The sequence below is a fragment of the Lepidochelys kempii genome, chromosome 15 (genome assembly GCF_965140285.1).
Source record: "Lepidochelys kempii isolate rLepKem1 chromosome 15, rLepKem1.hap1, whole genome shotgun sequence".
Lineage (NCBI taxonomy): Eukaryota > Metazoa > Chordata > Testudines > Cheloniidae > Lepidochelys > Lepidochelys kempii.
Genome location: NC_136394.1, coordinates 3,920,611 through 3,942,861, shown reverse-complemented (window position 1 = coordinate 3,942,861; position 22,251 = coordinate 3,920,611). Strand labels below are relative to the sequence as shown.

The 22,251-nt window shown below is 60.9% G+C and overlaps 1 protein-coding gene across 4 annotated transcripts in view; it reads right to left on the bottom strand.

Moving 5' to 3' along the window:
* Window positions 1-21,275, bottom strand: part of SMTN (smoothelin) — a 53,069-nt gene extending 31,794 nt beyond the window's left edge. For all 4 annotated transcript variants that reach the window (XM_073313650.2, XM_073313654.2, XM_073313653.2 and 1 more), the window contains exons 1-2: window positions 21,158-21,275; window positions 19,246-19,466 (exon numbers count right to left, since the gene is read on the bottom strand). In XM_073313650.2, coding sequence (XP_073169751.1) covers window positions 19,246-19,296 — 51 coding nt within the window. In that variant the 5' untranslated portion in view covers window positions 19,297-19,466; window positions 21,158-21,275. The remainder of the gene's footprint in view (window positions 1-19,245; window positions 19,467-21,157) is intronic.
* Between the last annotated feature and the right edge of the window lie 976 nt (window positions 21,276-22,251).

Below are 22,251 nucleotides of genomic sequence, written 5' to 3'. Positions count from 1 at the left end.
TCAGCACAATGGGGCTGTTTGTGATGCTGCGCGAGCTCCACAGCAACATCACCACACACACGGCCGGGCACTGTCCTCACTAGGCAGCTGTCACGGAGTCCCCGGGCGATGCTCTGGAACTGCTCCCTACGAAGCCAGGCAGGACTCTGGGGAAGTCTCCTTTCTGGGAGCAGACTGTCTCTAGGACACACAGCTCACCCGGCTTCCAGCTTCCTGGGTCTGACCTCGGAGCATTCAGCCTCCTCTGCCCCTCTGTGCGCTTCCCACAGCGAGTCTGCCCAGGCGGGGTCCTGGGGAAGCCAGAGGGTCCTGCCCCCCAACTCCGCAGTCAGACGTGAGACTCTCAGCCAGCCAGTAAAACAGAGGGTTTATTAGATGACAGGGACATGGTCTAAGACAGAGCTTGTAGGTGCAGAGAACGGGACCCCTCAGCTGGGTCCATTTTGGGGGGCAGTGAGCCACACAACCCTGTCTGCACTTCACTCCATGTCCCCAGCCAGCCCCCAAACTGACTCTCCCTCCAGCCCCTCCTCCCCTGGGCTTTGTTCCTTTCCCGGGCCAGGAGGGCATCTGATTCCTTTGTTCTCCAACCCTTTAGCTCTGTGGCCAGGAAACAGGGTGTCGGCCATTCTCTGTGTCCAGACCCCTGCACACACCTGCCCTGTAGGGCTCTGCAATGATCGTACACCCTTATCCCACCACCTAGATACTTAAGAACGGCATAGGGGAAACTGAGGCACCCCCACACTATTCAGAGGAAACATTAAGAACAGTCCCGCTTCGTCACATCTCTCCCCCCTTCGAGACAGAAGTGAGCTGGATCACTTTAGCCGGTGACCTGGGGAAGTTCGAAGCCACCAACGTTCCCATGAATGCCCCACCATCTCTCCCATTCCTTGGTGGGAGTTACACCAGGCCCTTCCAGTTTCACACCCTCCCTTAGGTCAGGGCTGGTCGATAGCACTCGCATGCCACATATGGGAAGGTTTATGCTGCCCGTGCCCTTTTGCCACCCAAAACCCCCCAGGGGTCAAACTGGGATCGGGTCTTCTCCCAGTGCTCCAGTCTGGAGGGCTGCAATTCGGGCTCTCTTGGTTAAGAGCCCCCATTTTGATCTGGGCCACATAGTGTTCACTTACAGAACTAGCATGGAGACATTCCTTTCTCAACAACCTTGTCTCCCCAACAAGCTGGCCAAACACAGCCACTTGGTTATAGGACCATTTAAATTTCTTAACAGCTTTCTCTCCATCTGAGACCTTCTCAAAGCTATCCACACTGGATCTTTCAACAGGAAAGTCAGTGGCTTCATTCTCAACAGAAAATTTCTGGCTGTTAGGAACTGAAACTTTCTTGATTCAATCACTTTCACGCCCTTCAGTTGCAGTAAACTGCTTGCAAAGACTCCATGAGGATTCCTTTCCCCAGGGGCTTTTCGATGCAACAATTTACACTTCTCAGAAATTCTGCTCTTCCCCTCTTCCCCTAGGGCTTGCTCTAGAGGAACACTTTCCTGAGCAACAACAGACTCTTTCCGGGTCTCCCTTACATCCAGAATCACCTCTGGCCCATCCGGTGGATTCCTACACAATCCCCTTTCAGGCAAACTTACAGACTTCCTAGAGAAAAGGTCAGAAGCATTCTCCTTCCCTTTGCCACACACAAGTTCAGGAATCTTTTCCTTCTTGCTACAGGTTTCCATACCCTCAGTAGGTAACACAATCAAATCGCCTTTCTGCTCTCCTTGTGCCCTGGCTAGGATCTCACCCTGATTAGACAGAGTTGCTACACCCTTTCCCAGCCACATACTAGCAACAGGCAAAATACAAGCACCAGAATTGTCTGGGCTCTGGGGTTTTACATAGACACTAACTGGATGTGACCTAGTTACAGGGCCATTCTCCGAGCAGACACAAACTTAGGACCCTTCCCTTCCTGGGCTTTAGCTGATTCCAGAACCAACTCTGAGACAAATGCACGACCCTCAACCATCACAGGCTGAAAGGCCCCTTCTGTCTGCTCCACAGAAAAAGAAGAGCCAGACACACTTTCTCCTTTACCAGACACACAGCTTGGGATCTCATTCCCCTGGTCCCAGCACACAAGGCTGGTCACAGACAACTGCTTGGAGACCGGGGTAGCTCCCTCCATAGGCTACCCCTGACAGACACAGGCACATTTCCTTCACTGTCCCAATTCCCCACCCAGCTAACAGGTAAGGTCCAGGGACACTCATCTTCCACTCTCCTCACCTTCCCACGCTGCTGACTAGACACAGCCATCAGCTCACAAGGCTGCCTAGGCTCATCCAAACTTTCCCTACCAAGCACCTTGCCACTCCCAACAGATCCCCTGCCCCGCCTGTGTCTCCCCCCACTCAGCTGGGGTCTCAGCTCCCACTGTGCTCAGCGCTGCCCTTGCTGTCCCAGTGGGGGTAGGCAACGAGCTCGCTGCTTTCCTCACTGCATCAGAGCCAGCCTGATCCCCTTCTCCAGTGTGCAAGGGGGGCGGGGAGCATCTTTCTGTCCCACCCAGCCCCAGGGGTCTGGTTACAGGCAGGCAGGTAGCCTGAGCCTAGCGGCTCCTCCCCCCTGCCAGCCAGGTCATCTGCATTTTCACTGACCATTTCCCTCTCCACCGATTGGTTCCCTGGATTCAAATTCAAACCCTTGGATGTTACAGGAGCAGGGCCTGGATCCTGTCCCAAAGAGACACAGTCACTCCCCAACAGGGTCTCGCAGCTGATATCCTGGAGCACCCCAACGACCAGCCAGCCCCACCCCTCCTGGGTCTGCACAGGAATCTGGGCCATAGGCAGGGCGAGGGGCTTCATCCCTGGGACCCTCACCCAGCTCACACAGCCCCTCAGCATCTGAGGCTGCACCACCCAGGGCCTGACAACAGTTCTCTCTGTCCCAGGATCTCACCACCCCAGGAATGTCTCCCCATTGACCATCACCTGCTCCCACTGGGGGTCCAAGGGGCCTGGCCCCAGGAAACTCCACACAGACATATAGGTTGGGGTCAGGAGTGGGAGCCTGTCCACCTCCCCACCCATCTGGCTGACGGAGTCTATAGCCTTGGAACCCAGCAAGGGAGCTAGACACCGGGGCTTTTCCGCAGGGTCCCCCTCGTTCAAATCGCCAGCCTGCTCAAAGGCAGTGAGGTGGGCATCCACATTCCCCCACTCCTTAACCAGGGGCAGCAATTTAGTATTGAGGTTTCCTGAGGAACTGGCACCCCAGGGTCTATCCCCACTCACCCCTGGGGGGTCCCCTAGGCCTCTCCACTCCACCACCGCCAGTTCATGCTGCTGCTGCTTCTGCAGCTCTTTCTCGGGCTCTCGCTGTCTCTCACAGTCTTCTTCCTCTCTCGGACTCAGCTCCGATCCCTGGATGGGGAATCCAATCATGAAGACCCTCATCTGGTCAGGGACTGGAGTCTTGGGGAGGCCTGGCTACCACTGCAGCTGCTCCCAGATCCTGCTATAGCCCCATTTGGGTCACAAATCTGTTCCTTAGAGTGGTCATCCTCCTCCAGCTGCACGATTAACTGTGCCTTGGTGAACTTTCCAATGCGCAACCCTCTCTTTCTGCACCGGGTTACAGTGTCCTTCTTAAGGAGACGGTGACAGGCCATCACTCCGCTGTTCCCAAGTTGTTGCGGACTCACAGGCCTGTGTGTTCTCAGCTCCCCACGGTTTCCAGGGAGAACCCCTAGTGTGCCAGCCCTTCTCGAGGTCACCACCTCTTTGCTAGGATCAAGGTGCAGACTCCTCCGCCCCTTGGACTGCTCGCTGCAATCCCCAAGGGACCCCTGTTACTGCAAAAGTCCTTCTCTCTCCCAGGGCCAAGCCACAGGCTCCTCCACCCCTGAGACTGTTCATCGCAATCCCCAGGGGGACCCCATTACTGCACAGTCCTTCTCGCTGGTCACACACTCCCAGGGGTTAACTACCCCCCGAAACTGCTCCTCTCTGAGCCTTCAGCACGCCTGGTCCTCGTCAATCCCCCTTCGTTTTACTGCTCCCCAGTCACTTACAGCAGGAAACGCCATTCACCATTCACGAGGTGCAGTACATCTCACCTCTGCCACCAGTTGTCACAGAGTCCCCAGGCGATGCTCTGGAACTGCTCCCTACAAAGCCAGGCAGGACTCTGGGGAAGTCTCCTTTCTGGGAGCAGACTGTCTCTAGGACACACAGCTCGCACAACTTCCACCTTCCTGGGTCTGACCTCGGAGTATTCAGCATCCTCTGCCCCTCCGGGCGCTTCCCACAGCAAGTCCGCCCAGGCGGGGTCTTGGGGAAGCCAGAGGGTCCTGCACCCCAACTCCGCAGTTAGACGTGACTCTCAGCCAGCCAGTAAAACAGAGGTTTATTAAACGACAGGAACATGGTCTAAAACAGAGCTTGTAGGTGCAGAGAACTGGACCCCTCAGCTGGGTCCATTTTGGGGGGGCAGTGAGCCAGACAACCCCATCTGCACTTCACTCCATGTCCCAGCCAGCCCCCAAACTGAAAACGCCCTCCAGCCCCTCCTCCCCTGGGCTTTGTTCCTTTCCCCGGCCAGGAGGGCACCTGATTCCTTTGTTCTCCAACCCTTTAGCTCTCACCTTGCAGGGGGGAAGGGCCCAGGCCATCAGTTGCCAGGAAACAGGGTGTCGGCCATTCTCTGTGTCCAGACCCCTGCACACACCTGCCCTCTAGGGCTCTGCAATGATCATACACCTTTACCCCACCACCTAGATACTTAAGAACTGCCTAGGGGAAACTGAGGCACCCCCACACTATTCAGAGGAAACATTAAGAACAGTCCCACTTCGTCACACTCCTCTGAAGAGACAGAGATCTGTCCAGGGGGCACAGGTGATGGTTGGAGGGGAAAGAAAATGGATGGCCCAAGGGCTGGGTTAAGGGAGCCTGCGGAGATTTTGATGGGATGGGGTCCGCAGACACCCCTGATGCACCAGTGCAACTCCCCCCAACCACCACAGCCCTGCCCCCACAATGCCCCTCTTCTCCCTTCCCCACCCTCAGAGTTTGCTCTGCTTCACTGCCTGCGGGGGGTGGGGGGGGGGCCTATCCTGGATGCTGCAGCAGCTGGAGCGAGACGCCGGAGCGGGGAGGGCAGCGTGCCAGGGAGTGGGAGGCTTCATTTCCTGATGTCCCATCTCGCAGCAAGCTCTGATCCCCACGTCCCTTCCTTTGGGAGGGCTACGGCTGGGAGCAATGTTCAGCTACCCCCCCCACACACACACACACACGGCGGGAGAGCCACACTGGGCTGCCCAGAGAATGGGGGAGCAGGGGGCACAGTGTAGCGACCAAGCACTGGGCACAGGTTCCTATCAGCGACTAGGCGCCCCAAGGGAGGACCTTGAGGAGAAGCAGCTCCCCCTTGCCTGGGGCAAACAGGGACCCCCTGCTCCATGAGCTAGAGGAGCCTGGTCAGCCACTGTCTGCAGCCACCACACTGACCTGCCACAAGACGAGTTCTGACTCATGCCCAGCAGGTAGGGGAGGGGCAGCACCTTGGATATCAGGTGGGACAGGGCAGAGATTTGGGAGTGGTTGGAGCTGGCGGGGGTGACTGTGAAGAACCTGGGCTCTGAGCTTCACAGAGCATTCTGGGGGGCAGCGTGCTCAGCTCAGAGACCTCAGCTCCAGCAACCCTCCAAACGCTGGGCAAAACAGAATATCTCCCTCCCCCCCCCACAGCATAGCCCCCGCCCTCACATGCCACAGGGCTTCAACTGCAGCAAAGTGGCCTCAGCCACCCCACCCCACAGGACACCCTGAGCAGCCTTCCCCAGAATGGCAGCCGACAGGTCTGCAGAGCACTGCCATGGGCAGCGCCACTCACGCAGGAGGAAGGGCACCGCAGGCTCCCCGCGGGCCCAGTGCCCTGGGCCTGGTTGAGCAGCGGAGGGTGGCTCACTTGCTGTTGCTGAGGCAGCACGCCTGCCTTGCTCTGCACAGGGACTCCTTTCCAGGGATCAGCCTGGGACCCCACGGCTGGGCCAGGTGCGAGGAGCCAGGCCCAGGCCTAGCGGGAGTCCAGCGCTCCAGGGGCAGCCCAAAGACCCCCAGCCCCAAGGGGTGGGGACCCAGGAGACCCCAGGAAGCGAGGGCAGGAGCACAGCCAGCTGGGCCCCAAGCAAGCCAGAGTGCCTCTCCGACTGCAGTGTGTCAGGGCTGAAGGAGCCACTGGCTCCAGCAGCTATTTCTCATGGAGTTTGTTAAAAATAAATTATTTGACCCAAACCAGCTGCTGTTTGAGATGGAGCCTTTGAGGGTTGGGAGCAGTGATGCCAGATCCAGCCTGGGCTCCTGCTTCCACCTCCCCCCCCCCCCAAGCGCATGGAGTCACACAAACACTGCAGCCCACTGACCAGGCCCAAGGGGAAAGGCCCCCATTGCAGGAGGTGAACCCGCATCCCCCCCAGGGGCAGGCAGCTCCCATCCCGGCAGACCCAGCCTTTGTTTCTTGGGGGACTGGGAGAGGGTGGAATTAACATCTCCAGCCATCTGTAACCTGGGCCCATTCCCCATCAGTCCCCCAAGCAGCCAGCTAGGGACACCCCTCCATAAACCCTCTAGGGGGACACCCCACTCCAGATTCCTGGCCACACACCACAACCACTCAACAGAGGGTAAGTCCCGCAGCTGCTAGCCCAGCAGGCGAGGGCCCCAGGCTCCCCCCAGTCCCCACTTCCCTCCTGGCAGCTCCTGGCCTGTCTCCCACCTCCAGCCTGGACAGAGCAGCACCAGCTTGGGACTGGATTTCAGCACCGAGTTGGATGCAGCCCACATATGATGCAGCACTTGGCTGGGGAGGAGGGACTATGGAGCACGGTGTGGGTCGGGTCAGCCACCAGCTCTCCTGTTTCCGCAGCCGAGAGCTTGCTTTGCAAACATGCAGCATCATTCCGGGAGGTGCCAGGCCAGCTGGACCCCGCCCCCAAGAAGCCAGTGCCCTTTGGTGCCTCTGCCCTGGTGTGGGCTCTGGAAGCCCAGGCACTCACAGTGGGGTAAACATTGCCTGCCCCAGACCCCCTCCCCTCCACTAGGGTGCTCAATGGTGGAGTCCCTAGGGAGCGGCTCTGATGCACCAGGTTGGGGAGCTGGCAGGCACACGGGGAGGGACCAGATAGCAGGGTAGCTCAGAACTGTGCCAGGTTCTGCTTCCTAGATGCTAAAGCATCAGGTGGAGCTGCTATTCCATGCCTGAATCCCAAACCCCTGGCCCGGAACGGCTGCCATGCTGCAGCCCATGGCCATCCAGCTGCCCACAGCTATCCAGAGCCCCCAGCGCCGGGTCGGAGAGCAAGAGAGCCTACAGTGCTGGCGAACATGGGTCATCAGTGCTCTGCGCCATGCAGCCGGGGGCATCCGCTGGCCTGCCAGACACTTTGCCCCTGATTCCCAGAGAACAGGAGGGATCCCCCTCCCCCGAGCTCATCCCCACAGTCTGTGAGTGGATGGGGTCAGACAGGAGAGCGGGGAAGGAAAAGGCGGGATGGAAGGGATACCGAACCGAGATTAACTGGTGAAGGGGGGAGGGGAGATAGCCAGGCACCAGCCACAGGGCCTCTGGTGGGACCAGGTGGCAGATCCTGGGCATCCCTCTCCCCTTCACTCACAAACTGCCCTGGAGCCCAGGGCACGTACGCCAGTGCAGGAAGTGGCATTTTGCTGGCTAAAAGGCACCTCCTGGGAGAGCATCTGAGCCCTGGGGACTTGCCAGTGGGATCCCACTCTGAGATGAGGCTGCCAGAGACATCAGGGGGCTCACACTGGACAGCCCGATGCGCCGGAAAGCACAAGCGTGGCAGATACCTGCTTCCTTCTGGAGCCACGAGCATGGGCCTGTCTGGCTCCAAGTGTGTACCCCCTCCCTCTCATGCACTGCCCAACAGCACAGTTGCTATCAGCCACACTGTGGCTGGTTATCACATCCTGCAGCAACTGGTGCCCACATCCTGCAGCAACTGGTGCCCGTTCACCACAGCTGGGAATGGCCCCCAGGGCAGGGGGGCTGCCAGCCAGGGTCCAGCTGGCTCTCTTCTACACAGCCCCAGGCAGGGCTCTCCCACGGGGGCTTTAAGCCAGGATCGGGCCCTGCCTCTGGCCCCTGGGGCAGGGAAGCTGCTCCAGAACCCGTGGAAGGAAGGAAAGCGAGGCAGTTCTGGAGAGACGCGCAGGGAGAAAAGCTAGGAAGAGACAGGGCCTCTCGCTGCTCCCCTCGGATGGGCTGCTAATGAGGAAATTACCCCTTCCATGCCCGGGCCTCCTCCCAGCTCCTCCTCGGCAGCTGCTCCAGCTCTCCAGTAAAGGGGGGCGGAGCACTGACTAGCCAGGGCGGCTGCTGCTGTCCCCACGAAGCAGCACCAGGCACATTCCCCCCCACAGCCCTAGGTCAGTCATCCAGTGCCACGCAACATGCTGGCACACGGAGCAGGAAGGAGACACCACATGGGGCAGGCGGCCCACCCCGCCCTTCCACAGACAGGAAACCCTGCCTGGCAGCATTACCCTTTCCATCTGCTGACAGACTGCACAGGGATCAGCCAGGAGGCTGGGAGGCCTCACACCTCCCATGAGCCAGCTCCATTGGGGTCTCTCAGATTCACAGCCTGATGCCCCCAACCCCAACACAGCCCACCCAGGCTGGTACCCTGCCCCGTTCTCCCCGTGGGCTCTCCCTTCTCCCTGCCATCCTGGCCCTGAAGCCGAGTGCTCATGCCTGCACTCATGTGACGAAGTGGGACTGTTCTTAATGTTTCCTCTGAATAGTGTGGGGGGTGCCTCAGTTTCCCCTAGGCGGTTCTTAAGTATCTAGGTGGTGGGATAAGGGTGTACGATCATTGCAGAGCCCTACAGGGCAGGTGTGTGCAGGGGTCTGGACACAGAGAATGGCCGACACCCTGTTTCCTGGCCACGGATGGCCTGGGCCCTTCCCCCCTGCAAGGTGAGAGCTAAAGGGTTGGAGAACAAAGGAATCAGGTGCCCTCCCGGCCCGGGCCCGGGCAAGGGACAAAGTCCAGAGGAGGAGGGGCTGGAGGGAGTTTCAGTTTGGGGCTGTCTGGAGACATGGAGCGAAGTACAGACGTGGTTGACTGGCTCACTGGCCCCAAAATGGACCCAGCTGAGGGGTCCAGTTCTCTGCACCTACAAGCTCTGGTTTAGACCATGTTCCTGTCGTCTAATAAACCTTCTGTTTTACTGGCTGGCTGAGAGTCATGTCTGACTGTGGAGTTGGGGGTAGGACCCTCTGGCTTCCCCAGGAGCCCTGCCTGAGCGGACTTGCTGTGGGAAGCGCACGGAGGGGCAGAGGATGCTGAATGCTCCGAGGTCAGACCCAGGAAGGTGGAAGCTGTGTGAGCTGTGTGTCCTGCAGACAGGCTGCTCCCAGAAAGGAGACTTTCCCAGAGTCCTGACTGGCTTCATGGGGAGCAGTTCCAGAGCAACGCCCAGGGACTCCGTGACAACTCAGCAGTCCCACAGAGCTGGGATTCTGCCACCGCCCACGCTCCCCCGTGGTGCTGCCAGGCCCTCAGGGATGGAGGAGTCAGGCTTCCAGAGGACAGGAGCTTGTGAGGGGCTCTGGGGAGGAAGCAGAGCTCAGCATGGGGCCCAGGGCCCTTCGCCCTGCCCAGGATGGGGGCACAAGCTCTGCGCTCCTCATGCCCTCCTCAGCCCAGCCCAGCCAGGAATTGGTGCTCCTGCCTGTCCCTGCCCATCAGCGCGGAGCTGGACTCTTCACCTTGGGAGAGGCTACAGGGCACTGCAGGGCATCCTGGGCCAGGGGGCTGCCTGCCCTCCTCTTGGTAGACCCAGGCCTCTCCTCCTGCAGAGCCAGGTGTGCCCTGCTCCGGGGTAAACCCCTTGTGGGCACCCAGCAATCGTCAGCAGGCCAAGGCAAAGCTCCCACAGCTCCCAGTCCCACAGCCAGGGCAGGCCATTCTGCCCCCCAGCAACGCCTCTCCCCACCTTGGGGCTCCAGCATAGCCAGCCTGGGACAGCATCTCGCTCTGCCCTTCCATGGCCCAGCCCTGCCTAGTGCCGCTGCCTGCTCTGCAGGGTGAACTCACCACGCTGGACCCCTCAGGCTCTTCTCTGGAGCTTCCCCAGGACAAAGAAATGGTGGGGTGGGAAGCAGGAGCCCTGGCACTGGGCTTCCTCCTGGGCAAGCCTGGGCCACAGCCCCTGGGCCGTTCAGAGTCAGAACAGTGCTGGGCCTAGCAACGGCTGGCTTGGTGACCTGCAAGCAGCAGGTATTCCACCCCAGGGCAGGGCAGGGCCGCACAGCACAGAGAGCCGGGCATGTACTGCCCCTCAGGAACCATCACCCACAGGAGCAGGCTTGGGTGCTTCCCCCTCAGCTGCCAGCCTGCAGGATCAGCTGCCCCAGGCAGCAGGAGCGCTCAGCAGACAGACTAACTCCTGGGCGGGTTTCAGTCTGGCAGGGGCAGGGCAGGTGCCCGTGGCCAGAGCCCTGGGGCAGGGGCTTCCCTGTGCAGCATCAGCAAGGACGTTCTGGGGGAGGGGAAGATCAGAGGTGCCATGCAGAGTGAGTGGGGGGCACGCCCCCCAGCAGTTCCTGCCCCTCCCCCTCCCATCCACAAAAGCCGCCTCCACGCGCTGCCTCTGGGCCCCGGTGGCTGAGCCGAACTGGCCCGGCGTCTGCCTGAACAGCCCTCTCCAAATGCTGCCTTGAGGTCACCCCATCAGCACCCAGCCTTGCCAGGCGCCGAGCGGCACTCCAGCCCCACAGCGGGAAGAGGGGGCATGTCCACACCAAGCTCAAGGCTCCTACCCCTGCACAGCTGCTCCAGCCACTGCAGATGGGCCACCAGCCCTGCCACTGTGGTGTGCAGACCTGCTCTGAGGTGGGGGGGCGGAGAGCAGCCCAGGGACCCGTCTGCAGTGCCCCTGCTGTGGGGAAAAGCCTGGTGTGGACGCAGCTCGGAGACACCCACCCCAAGGAAGCAAACCCGCCCCCGCAGGCAGAGAGACCAGCTGGAGCCCCAGCCCCCTCCAAGGGCTCAGCTGCAAGACACTGCTTCCCAGGAGAAGGGAAATCTGGGGGTGGGGTGGGGGGAGGTCTAGGGAAAATCAGATGGATTCTCCCCAAGGCAAGGCAGAGGCATTGCCGGCTAGCCACGGGCAACAGGCCCAGCACCCCACTGTGCAGGGGCAGTTGGCTCAGATGAGCCCTCACCCTGCAGACCTTCCAGCTGCTCCCATTGAGACCCCCAGGCTGTGACCAGCTGCTGTGTGAGCATCAGCACCCCAACCCCCAACTCCCCATCCCACTGGATGCAGGTACAGCGGGAGGCCTGCCCAGCCCCCAGCATGGCACATCTCCATAGAGGGGACAGACATTGCTGTGGGCATCACTCCTACGAGATGGCAGTGCAGGGATGGGGGCAGAGTAGGGATGGTGGGAGTGGACATGGAGGGGTTTGGAGCCTTTCCCCTCATGGTGCAGACAGGAGGTGCCTCTCCACCATCCCTGTCCCTGCGTTTTGGCACTGCAGTTCTTTATCGGAGCAGGAAGGAGGGAACCCCTCCCCCTGGCCTAGCCCCCACAGCATGCCTCCCTCCTTCACCCTGCTGACAGCGCTTGGCCCCAGCACCATTTCCTGGACACTGGGTCACGTTTGCCTTCGTTGTCACCTCCGTTTCCTGGCAGCCCCGTGTCCCGCTGCGGCGCGCCTGACCCCCGGGCCATGCAGGAAGGGCAGAGGGCCGGTCGCGCTGGGCTGCTGGGAGCAGGACTGCCTGAATCAACACGGCTGGCGCACACGCTCCCAGAGCGGATGGCCAGGAGCGCCCGTGCCCCTTCCCTGTGGAGACATGGCCTGCAGCCCACCCCACATGGCCTTCCTTGCCCAGAGCGCAGGCCAGGACCCCAGCCAGCCAGGAAGAACGGCACCTATCATGCTCGCCCAGTCCTGGCAGCTCTGCCCCCTCAGCTGGCAGTTCTGCGGTCACAGCTGCGCCCCTCAGCCCAATGCCTCCTGGGGGAGCAGCCCAGCCAGAGACCAGGCTTCTCTTCCAATATCGGGCCTCTGGAGCCCTCTTGCTCCCAGACAGAGAACGGAGAAAGGGAGAGAAGCCAGCCAGGGTCTCCAGCTCTGCGCTTGGTTCCCTGGAAAGCGTTCCCTCCATGGAGGAGAGATTACAACGGAGCAGGCAAAGCATCCACATCTCTGACCCACGTCAGCACCGAGCCCAAGACAGTGAAAACAAACAGCCCTCGATGCTCTGCGGCCAGCTGCGCAGGGGAAACAAATGTGCTGGAAACCACAGCCTGAGCCGATCTGCAGGGAAAGGACTAAATGTCCCACCCTGCTCAGCTGAGCCGGCTGGCCGGGAGCTCCCAGAGGCCCTCATGCACCCCCTCCCCTGCCAGGCAGTAAATTAATGGTTACAAGCTAACGCCTGCCTAGTGAAACATACCATGTGGCCTTGTAAACAGGGCTCCCGCAAGTCACAGGTGGGCGGCTTCCCTGGCAGTGCCAGGCCCCCTGCCATTCACAAGCCTGTCCCCAGCACTGGGACGGGGCAAGTTTTCCATTTATAGGCAGCTGCTGCTAGGAAGCTATAATTACCTCCAAACCCGCATGGCTTTGGGGGCAGGCAAAGGACCCAAGGGAGCCAGCACACAACAGAAAGAGGGGCATCAAGGAGCCAGACACGGGCACATGGATGGACTGACTGAGCAGACAGAATACGGACAGTAGTCGGGTGCACGTCTCTCATGGCCTGCATCTCTAAAGGCTCTACGGACCACCTGTCTCTTGAAGCCATCCACCCCAGCCCCAGGCAGCCATCTCTGGGGTGGGTCATGGCAGCTGTTTAACAGTGCAGAACAACACTGCACAACAGTTCAAAGGAAGGACTGTAGGCAGGTGGGGGAGGGGGATCAGTGGGAAAGCGAGAGCCAGGGCTGGGAGAGGGATTGAGTGAAGGTAAAGCAAAGATCCAAAGGGGTGGGGGGAGACCACCCTTCCCAAAAGCCAGCATCAGTGAAGAAACAGGTGGAGCCTGCACCTGCGTCCCCCCAGCCCTGGCCTGCCCTTCGTCTGGCCCCAGCTGCGAGGGGATTTGCATTCTGCCTCTCTAATGAGCCAGACTGGAATGTGGAGAGGCCGGGTCGAGCTTTGGGTCAACCTGGTGCAGAGGGGGCTCAGCATACCCACCTGCAGCTTAACAGGCTGGGCTGGAGTCCACGGATGCATCCGGCTGCGTGTGAGAGGTGGGGGTGTCCAGGCGACAGCACGGGCCCCTGTGACCCAGGCCTGCCCCAGGGGCGAAAGACTCCCCCTCTCTCTGGGAGGATTTTGGTCCATGTTACTCAGAGACATTTACAATCCCCCTGATCGCACCACAGCCCTGCCAGGGGGGTTACCCATTTTCCCACAGCTGGGGCTGCCAGGGCAAGTTCTCGGGGCTGGTGCCCCCCCATGCAGGCTGAAGGACCTGGGGGCTCCGTCTCCCCCATGACCAGACTTGGTCACACTTCTCTTATTGCTGCATGGGCTGAGTCAGCCCCAGAACTGCCCGGCTCCCTTTCAGAAGAGAAGGCAACAGTGTGAACATTCAAACCATCCAATCAGCTGCCAGCTGGGCACGGCAGTGGCCCCCTGGCCAGAGCTCAGCGCCAGGGAGCCTGGCGCACACCCAGCTCGGGGGCAGGAAGGCTCCGAGCAAGCCAGCCTGGTGAGCACCGAGAGAGGCAGCGCCTGCATACAACGGAGAGATCACTAGTCCCCCCACCCACACGGTGCCCCCTAAGAACAGGCCAGCCCCCCCACCCCGTTGCAGACCCCTCAGGAATGCATGGGGTGGAAAGCGGAAAGGCTGGGAGGGGGCAAGAACCCACTGGTTTAAAGGGAGCTAGGGCAGAGGGGAGCAGAGGCAGCTGGGCGTGGAGAGCCAGCGCTGGGGAGAGGGGGAGGAAGTACAGGGAGAGGCAGGCAGTTTTTCCTTATATGGACTAATCCTCTTCCAGCACAACAGAGCCAAAAGCCAGCAGAAAAATCCCTCCTCCCATGCCAGCTAGGAAGGGGCCTCTCCCAGCCTGCCCAAGGCAGAACACACAGCTAGGGGACAGCCCCTGGGAAGGGGGCTCCCCCACACAGCGCCTAGCCCCCTCCAGCCCCACGCGGGAGACATCGGGGGAGTGACACGCCTCAGAGAAACCTAACCACCTGGGCCCAGCCCCTGCTGCTCGGCCCACGTGCCCTGTCCAGCAGGCGTCGCAGCCATTGCCAGGCCAGATGAGAGCACAGGTGACAATCTGCATTGGGAGGGAGCAGCTTGGCCCAGGAGCCCCTGGAGGGGCAGAGAGAAGGAGACAGAGCCATCCCGGGACCCCAGCCATGCTTCTCCCCCTCTGAGTACACCCTCCAGCGGAGGAGCTCACCGTGCTGCTCCATCAGTAGCTGAGTCAAGCCCCTGGTTCCCCAGGGTATGAGGAGAATTAACGGAGAAACTGAGGCACAGATGGGGCGACCCCTATCTACACATGGGTTTCTGGCACAGCTAGGGCACCTGTGGTCTACACCAGGCAACAGAAAGAAAGCCCCTCTCTGCCATGCCCTCGGCAAGGACTCCGCACCTCCAAGCACTCAGAACAGGTCGAGCTGGGCGCCCCGGCTCTTCTGTTCACCCTCCAAGCACACAGAAGGGCAGGGCCCGAGTAACTGCCCAGCACCAGGCTCTAGCAGGGCAGACGCTCTCCTCACAGGGCCACTCAGGTCACGCAGCCAGACAGCGCCAGAGTCCACACGAGAACCTGTGTCTCCGACTCCAGCCCAGGTCCTTGGCCACAAGAACCAGGCGCCAGGACAGATGCACCTGGAAACCCTTCAGCCAGTGACCCAAACAAGAGCTCAGCAAGGGCCATAGGCACTGAGAGGGCAGTCAGGTGCTGGGCAGGGGAGGGTCACAGGGCTGTGCTGGAGAGAAGATAAGGCTCCCAAACAGTCATCCAGCACCAGCTGCTGTCGCTGGCAAGTCCCTGCCCCACACTGGGCAAGGGGCTCCCACACAAGCCAGGCATCACATGCGGGCCCCCCTCATGCCCTCCCACCTCCCCACACTGCTGCCCTTCCCAGTAACCCTCCAACAGCTGCCACCGCCCTGCCCCAACACCATCCCCTGCAGGCCTCAGCAGAGCCCCCCTCCTCCCATGTTCCCCTGCAGGTCTCGCTCCGGGCATCACCTGGAAAGCTCCCTCCTCCATGGAGCCAGGGACGAGCGTCTGACTGCAATCGCTCCCCTCCTCATCCTCCTGGCACCAGGCAGGCCTGCTGCTCTCCCAACAGCTGTGCGCGGGCCTGGTGCCTTCCCAGCACAGCCTCGCTCCTACCTAGCGAGCCAGGTGCCCTGGCTCGCCCCACGGCTGCTCCCTCCACCACAACTCTGCTTCAGTGGCGTGCCCCCCAGCCCCCTTCTCCCTCCAACCCAGGCTGTGCCCCTGCTCCCTTCCCACTCTCAGCACAGGCTGTAACACTGGCCTCATCCTGAGCTCACCTTCTGCACCCACACCTCCTATGCCTCAGCCACACTGCTCCGGTACATCACAGCACCTGCTCCCCCTCCACCGCGGCCCATCTCCTCTGGCCTGGACGACTGAGCCCCGCCAGCTCTCCATACTGTCACAGCTTCTCACCGCCCCGAGAGGATCAGTCACACCCTCCAGCCACACCCCGGGCTCCCCGCTCACCGCAGGATCTCTCACTCCAGCTGGCTGCTCTATCTGCTGTCCTGTGCCTTCCTCTCTGCTGATCTAGTGCCAGCTTCCTCCATCCCTTCACGCCAGCTCCCCGCCGTGGGGGCAACAGTCTTCTTCGCTGCAGCTCTCTGCACTACCGCTCTTGCTGCCCTCTCCCCCTGCCGAGCCTGCGGGGGGCGGGGAGGTCCCCACATTGCCACCCAGAGCGCGCTCCCAAGGGCTGGCTCCCAGACACATGCAGGACGGACAGGCCAAGCACCGGCCCCCCGAGTCCCAGGGGGTGCAAGGTCTCCTGTCCCCCTGCCTGCTGAGACAGGACGTTCCTTCCAGGCTGACTCAGCTTCCTGCCGTTAACCATTTCCCAGGATTCATGAGCAGTTTGGCCTTTGGAGAGCCAGAGCCAAACCCTCCAGCTAGAGGCCAGCAGCCAAGATGAGGGAAGGGGTGGTTAGCAGTCCAGCTGTGCCTGGCCCCACAGCAGAGAGGGCAGCATGGGGCCTTTGACCCCGGAGAACCAGGTTCTCCGGGCCCACGCTGGAGGCCTTTGACCCCGGAGAACCAGGGCCCACGCTGGAGGCCTTTGACCCCGGAGAACCAGGGCCCACGCTGGAGGCCTTTGACCCCGGAGAACCAGGGCCCACGCTGGAGGCCTTTGACCCCGGAGAACCAGGGCCCACGCTGGAGGCCTTTGACCCCGGAGAACCAGGGCCCACGCTGGAGGCCTTTGACCCCGGAGAACCAGGGCCCACGCTGGAGGCCTTTGACCCCGGAGAACCAGGGCCCACGCTGGAGGCCTTTGACCCCGGAGAACCAGGGCCCACGCTGGAGGCCTTTGACCCCGGAGAACCAGGGCCCACGCTGGAGGCCTTTGACCCCGGAGAACCAGGTTCTCCGGGCCCACGCTGGAGGCCTTTGACCCCGGAGAACCAGGTTCTCCGGGCCCACGCTGGAGGCCTTTGACCCCGCAACAGCGCCAGTGTGTCACCCCAGGTGATTGGCCATCAACTGGCCGCAGTCCCAATCTCCAGTGCGTCCACTGCCAACTCCCTGCTGAGCTGCTCTGCTGGGGGCAGCTGGCGGGCCAGGACTGCCCACAGGAGGGAGTCTTGGTGGGGAGGGAGGGGGGAAATCTAGCCTCCCTGCTGAGGGCAGCAGAGCTCAGCCACATGGGCTGCAGCCCAGCCTGCCCGACCTCAGCCCCAGCAGTGTGCTCTGGAGCAGACCACTGGCTGGCACCCACTCAGGAGTCCCCCCCACTTCCTCACCCTGGTGTTGGGAGCTCTCTGACCACTCCAGCAGGCAGGACACACTGAGCAGGGAGGGGGGCTCCGCCCAGAGAGGAAACCAGCTAGCCTGGGGGGGGAGGGGGGGAGTATTACTGCGGGGGCACTGCAGACGCCTTGCCCTGGGACCCAGTGTGTGTGTAGCAGGCCGGGTGAGAAACTGGGCAGGAGGAGGATGGGAGGTTTCTGCCCTAGCTCGTGGCGTCCCTTCCGCAGGCACACTAGGCAACACAACGCATACATTAGGGAGGGAGCTGGAGCAGATGGGGAGCGCTGGCTGCTCCAGGACAGGTGCCCGCAATGCAGGGGCCCTGCAGAGAGCGGGCAGAGTGCTTCCTGCTGTGACTGGATTCTAGCCACAGAAAGCAGGTCCCAGGTGCAGGGCAAGGCCACCTGGGTGGGCAGGAGACAGAGACCAGAGCCAGACAAGCACAAGGCAGGTGACAAGCAACAGCATGAACATCTGGCCCTGGCAGCAGGAGCCCAGAGCACAGGCTGGGAGCGTGTGGCGGCTCAGCACCATAGCTGAGCCGGGCAAGGCAACGGAGCAAGTGGCAGATTGGGTCTGGGGCAGGGGAAGCCCGCAGAAGGGACTGATCCCAAGGCCAGGGATATGGTCAGCAGCAACAGGACAGCGAGCTTGCCAGAGCTACAGTGGAGCCCCCCCATGCCAGGCACAGAGCTGGGGAGTGGCAGCCCTCTCCCCTCCCAGTGACAGAACGAGGGGGTCAGGCCCCCACGCGGCCAACATTTAGGCAGGGAGTGGCAGAGCTCTGCTTCCTCAGAGAGCGAGCATTAACCCTGCTGCTCACTGGGCACCCGCCGCTCTCTCTGCCTATGGATGTGCCCCATCATCAGGCCCTGGTGGTGGGGGCTCGGCATGGGCAAGAGCTGATCCCCCAGGGTCCCTGTGCCCCCCATGGGAGCAAGCAGCAGCAGCCACCTGAGGAGATTTGGGTCAACATGCTTTGGCGCTCCCCACCTCACTCAGCCCTACGGGGGAAGAAAGGCCGCAAAGAGCCCTCATGGGAGCTGTGGCTGCAGCCCAATGCGTCTGGCTCAGTGGGGAGAGCTCGCAGTCCCACAGACAGGGAAGTGACCCCAGAGCCCCCATTAGCCAAGAGCTCAGCATGCAGCCAGGGATGCAAAGCGGGCACTCACACAGGGCGCTCCCAGGGGTCAGTCACTGTTCTCTCCAGTCACTCGTGCGATGGGCGACCGGCCCTGCAGCCAGCGACCGTTTCCAAACGCAGGGACCGCAGACGCAGCTCGCTCAGGCCTCACAGTATGGAGCATCCCCACGTAGGCCCAGGCTCAGGGAGCCAGCCAGGCCAGGCTATTCCACTAGACTTGCCCCATCTCATCGCCCCCACCCCACACAGCAGGGGGCTAGGACCGCTCACCCTTCTGTTACGCCCAGGCCTGAGTACAAACTAGCACTGCTTAGCTTCAGCCACGTTCACGCCATTCCCAGGCCCAGGGGGGTCTCTGGAGAGCAGGCAGAGGTGTTTTACCTACTGAGTTACAAACAAGCAGCCTCCCAACCCCTCCAGCTGTGCCAGCCAAGCTCACCTGATCGGCCTGCCCATAGCGCACAGCACCACCACCAGACACCAAGCAAGCCAGCAGCTAGGAAACCAGTTTCAAAGAAAGACCGTCTACACTAACAGCCACTGCATTGATCTGCTTCCGCCATGGGGAGAGAACTGGTCTCAGCCAGATCCCAAACTGTGCCAAAGCCTAGGTGCACAAAGGTCCCATTTACACTGCAAGACCGAAGCATGGCAGGGCTGTACCGGAGTTCTTCCAGCCCAGCAACAGTTACAGTGCAAACAGAAACAGAGCCACAACCCCAGTGGCCAGGGCCTTACCCTGGCAGCAGCAGGGTGTGCATACTTCCTGCCCAGGTTGTGCTTTGGAAATTACAGGAATGGTTTCCATTTCTTCGCCCCATCCTGATTACAGCTGAACACCTGACACATACTCCCAGGCACCCAGAGAGCCCCAGTGCTCAGCCAGCCACCCTAGGCTACAGCTGCCATGCTGTCAGGGGAAAGGCTCAAGCAGAAAGGTGAATTTAACAGTGGTTTCTCTTTTCTTTCAGCAGGGAAGGTTTGAGCGCTTTGCAGAGAGGACACCACCAAGGTCAGGAGCTACCGACGAGGTACACACACACATTCCCATGGGGCTGCACCTCAGGAGGGACTCACCAGTTTCCGGAGGGCTCCCTCATCCATGCTCAGGAGGTTCTCTTCAGACATGCTTGCCTCCCTTCACTCCAAATGCAGGCAGGCAGGCCTGGTCTCAGTCACTGCACTGTTCTGGGCAGCTCTCAGGGCTGGATGCTGCGTGGAAGTGAGCAGATGGGAGTGGGTCGTAGGGCTGGGTCAGGCCCCGTTCTGTACTGGTCTGCCAGCTCACAGAAGGAATTCTGCAAAGGAACAGATTGCAGGCGTGTCAGCGAAGCTGCAAAGGGGTTCCTGGATTTATTAAACCTCTGCTGAAAGGCAAATGGGATCAACCTACAGCTGTTTCACTGGCTGTTAATCCCAGTGCTGGAAAAAGAGTCACTCTGAAAGCGAACCACAGCCTACTCCAAGTTCATCACCAACACGCTGTGCTCTGCCAGAGGCAGAGCCTGAGCTAAATGCATCCGTTCCACTCACACAAAGCTTCCTACTATGTCTCCAGCCCTGCACCCCACATTCATGCATCCAGATCTGCCAGCACCCCTTAACCTCACTTCCTCCCCAGTTTATTTATCCAGAGATACCATCCGCCTGCATCTCCCCACCCATACACACACCACCTACATTCTGATCAAGAGGAGAGAGATTCCCCAAATACAGTTTGATCTTATTAAAACCAAAATAAGAGACATTCCACCTCAGAGAGGTACAATATTTGGGCATCAAAAACTACAACCAGAAAGGGAAGTGGCCATTCACATCAGTTACTCCCAGTTTATTATTGTGGGTTGGCTGGTCCGAGTATACCCACCTTTTTAGTGCTGGCCAATTTCCCCAGCCCTGCCCAGGTGTCTTAATTTACATTAAGAAAAGGAGTACTTGTGGCACCTTAGAGACTAACCAATTTATTTGAGCATAAGCTCAAATGCATCCGATGAAGTGAGCTGTAGCTCACGAAAGCTTATGCTCAAATAAATTGGTTAGTCTCTAAGGTGCCACAAGTCCTCCTTTTCTTTTTGCGAATACAGACTAACACGGCTGTTACTCTGAAACCTGTTAATTTACATCGTATTTGTTGCCCTCAGAGTTTAGTGCTGGTGAAAGTCATCAGGCTACTAAACAAAGTGGAGGACTCTGCTCAGGGGCAACAGAGAGCTCAGATACCGCCCATGGTCTCTCTGCGGATACAGCCAACTCATGTCACCAGCTAGCCCCAGCTGTGAGGCGACTATTTGTCCACAGGGGACTGGACAAACGCATTTCACATAAACTACCAAATAGCCATTAGCCGTTTTCAGGCATGGCTTGTCTCAGATCCAAATAAACTAGTCCTGTGGTGAAAGGTTCCATTGCCTATACACCCACTCCTACCGGGTCCTACACTGGGACTGGCCGGGCTCCCAGATTTCCTTAATGCAGATTGGTTCTATGTCCCCACCCATCCAGAAAGGGCTAAAGGAAGTAGGAACTGCCAAACCAGATCAGACAAGTAGCTCATCCCTGGCAGTAGCACTACCGGATGCTTTAAGGAAGGGAAGGAAAAACCCAGAGGGCACAGCTCTGGAATAGTTTGCCCCCAGCGAGCCAGGGATAGGTTTAAATGAGAGACTTTCCCAACTTCTGGGTTTGTTTGGGTTGGGGGGAGGGGTTGGTCAGAGTCTTTCCCCTCCCTCTTTAATCTGGATTAGCAAACAGCACCCAATCCAGATTTGGCAGTCTCCCCAATTGTACAATCCAGATTAGAGATCACCCGACCTCCCCCAATTAGCCAGATCCAGTAATTCCTTAACCCGGATCAGAGAGCACCACCCCCATGCTCAACTAGGAACGGCCAGTCCTTTAACCCACACCGGCCGCTGCCTCTCCAAACCCTCAATCCGGATTAGTCGGTGCCTGCCTGCCTCTCTCTAATCCGGAGCGCTGCCCTGCGCACCTCACGTAACGTCGCTTCGGCCAGGCCATGAGCTCCGGCCACGTCCCGGCTCCGCTCCGCTCCTGCCGCAGCTGGGACTGAGCCGCGGCCGCCGCACCAGCCCCAACCCCCACCCGGCAGCCCCGCCCACACACCCACTCCCACCAGTCACCGGGCGCGGACCGCCCAATCCGGCTCACTCTCCTTCTCCATTGGCTCATTTCAATTCCTTGACCTCCCCGCCCCGAGCCAGAGCCCCGCCCCGCCCGCGGCATTCTGGGGCGCGTAGTTCTGAGAGGCGCGGGGCTGAGCTAGGGAGATGCCCCTGCCTGGGGGTTGCGGGGCAGGGCACGCTGTACTGTGCAGGGAATGGATGTTGGGGGGCGGCCTATTGTGGGGGCTGAGCCCGCACTGGCGGGAGGGCATGGGGGGCTGTCTGTTCTGGAGGCTGGGGGAGACGGGCAGGGGCAGGGGCTGGGGGGAGGGAGTCCGCGCCGGGGAGAAGGGGTTGGGAGGCTGCCTGTTCGGGGGGCTGAGCCTGCGCCGGGGGGGACCTGGGGGGCTGCCTGTTCGGGGGGCTGTGCCTGCGCTGCTGGGGGGGACCTGGGGGGCTGCCTGTTCGGGGGGCTGAGCCTGTGCTGCTGGGGGGGACCTGGGGGGCTGCCTGTTCGGGGGGCTGAGCCTGTGCTGCTGGGGGGGACCTGGGGGGCTGCCTGTTCGGGGGGCTGAGCCTGTGCCGGGGGGGACCTGGGGGGCTGCCTGTTCGGGGGGCTGTGCCTGCGCTGCTGGGGGGGACCTGGGGGGCTGCCTGTTCGGGGGGCTGAGCCTGTGCTGCTGGGGGGGACCTGGGGGGCTGCCTGTTCGGGGGGCTGAGCCTGTGCCGGGGGGGACCTGGGGGGCTGCCTGTTCGGGGGGCTGAGCCTGTGCCGGGGGGGACCTGGGGGGCTGCCTGTTCGGGGGGCTGAGCCTGTGCTGCTGGGGGGGACCTGGGGGGCTGCCTGTTCGGGGGGCTGAGCCTGTGCCGGGGGGGACCTGCGGGGCTGAGCCTGTGCTGGGGGGGACCTGGGGGCCTGCCTGTTCGGGGGGCTGAGCCTGTGCCGGGGGGGACCTGCGGG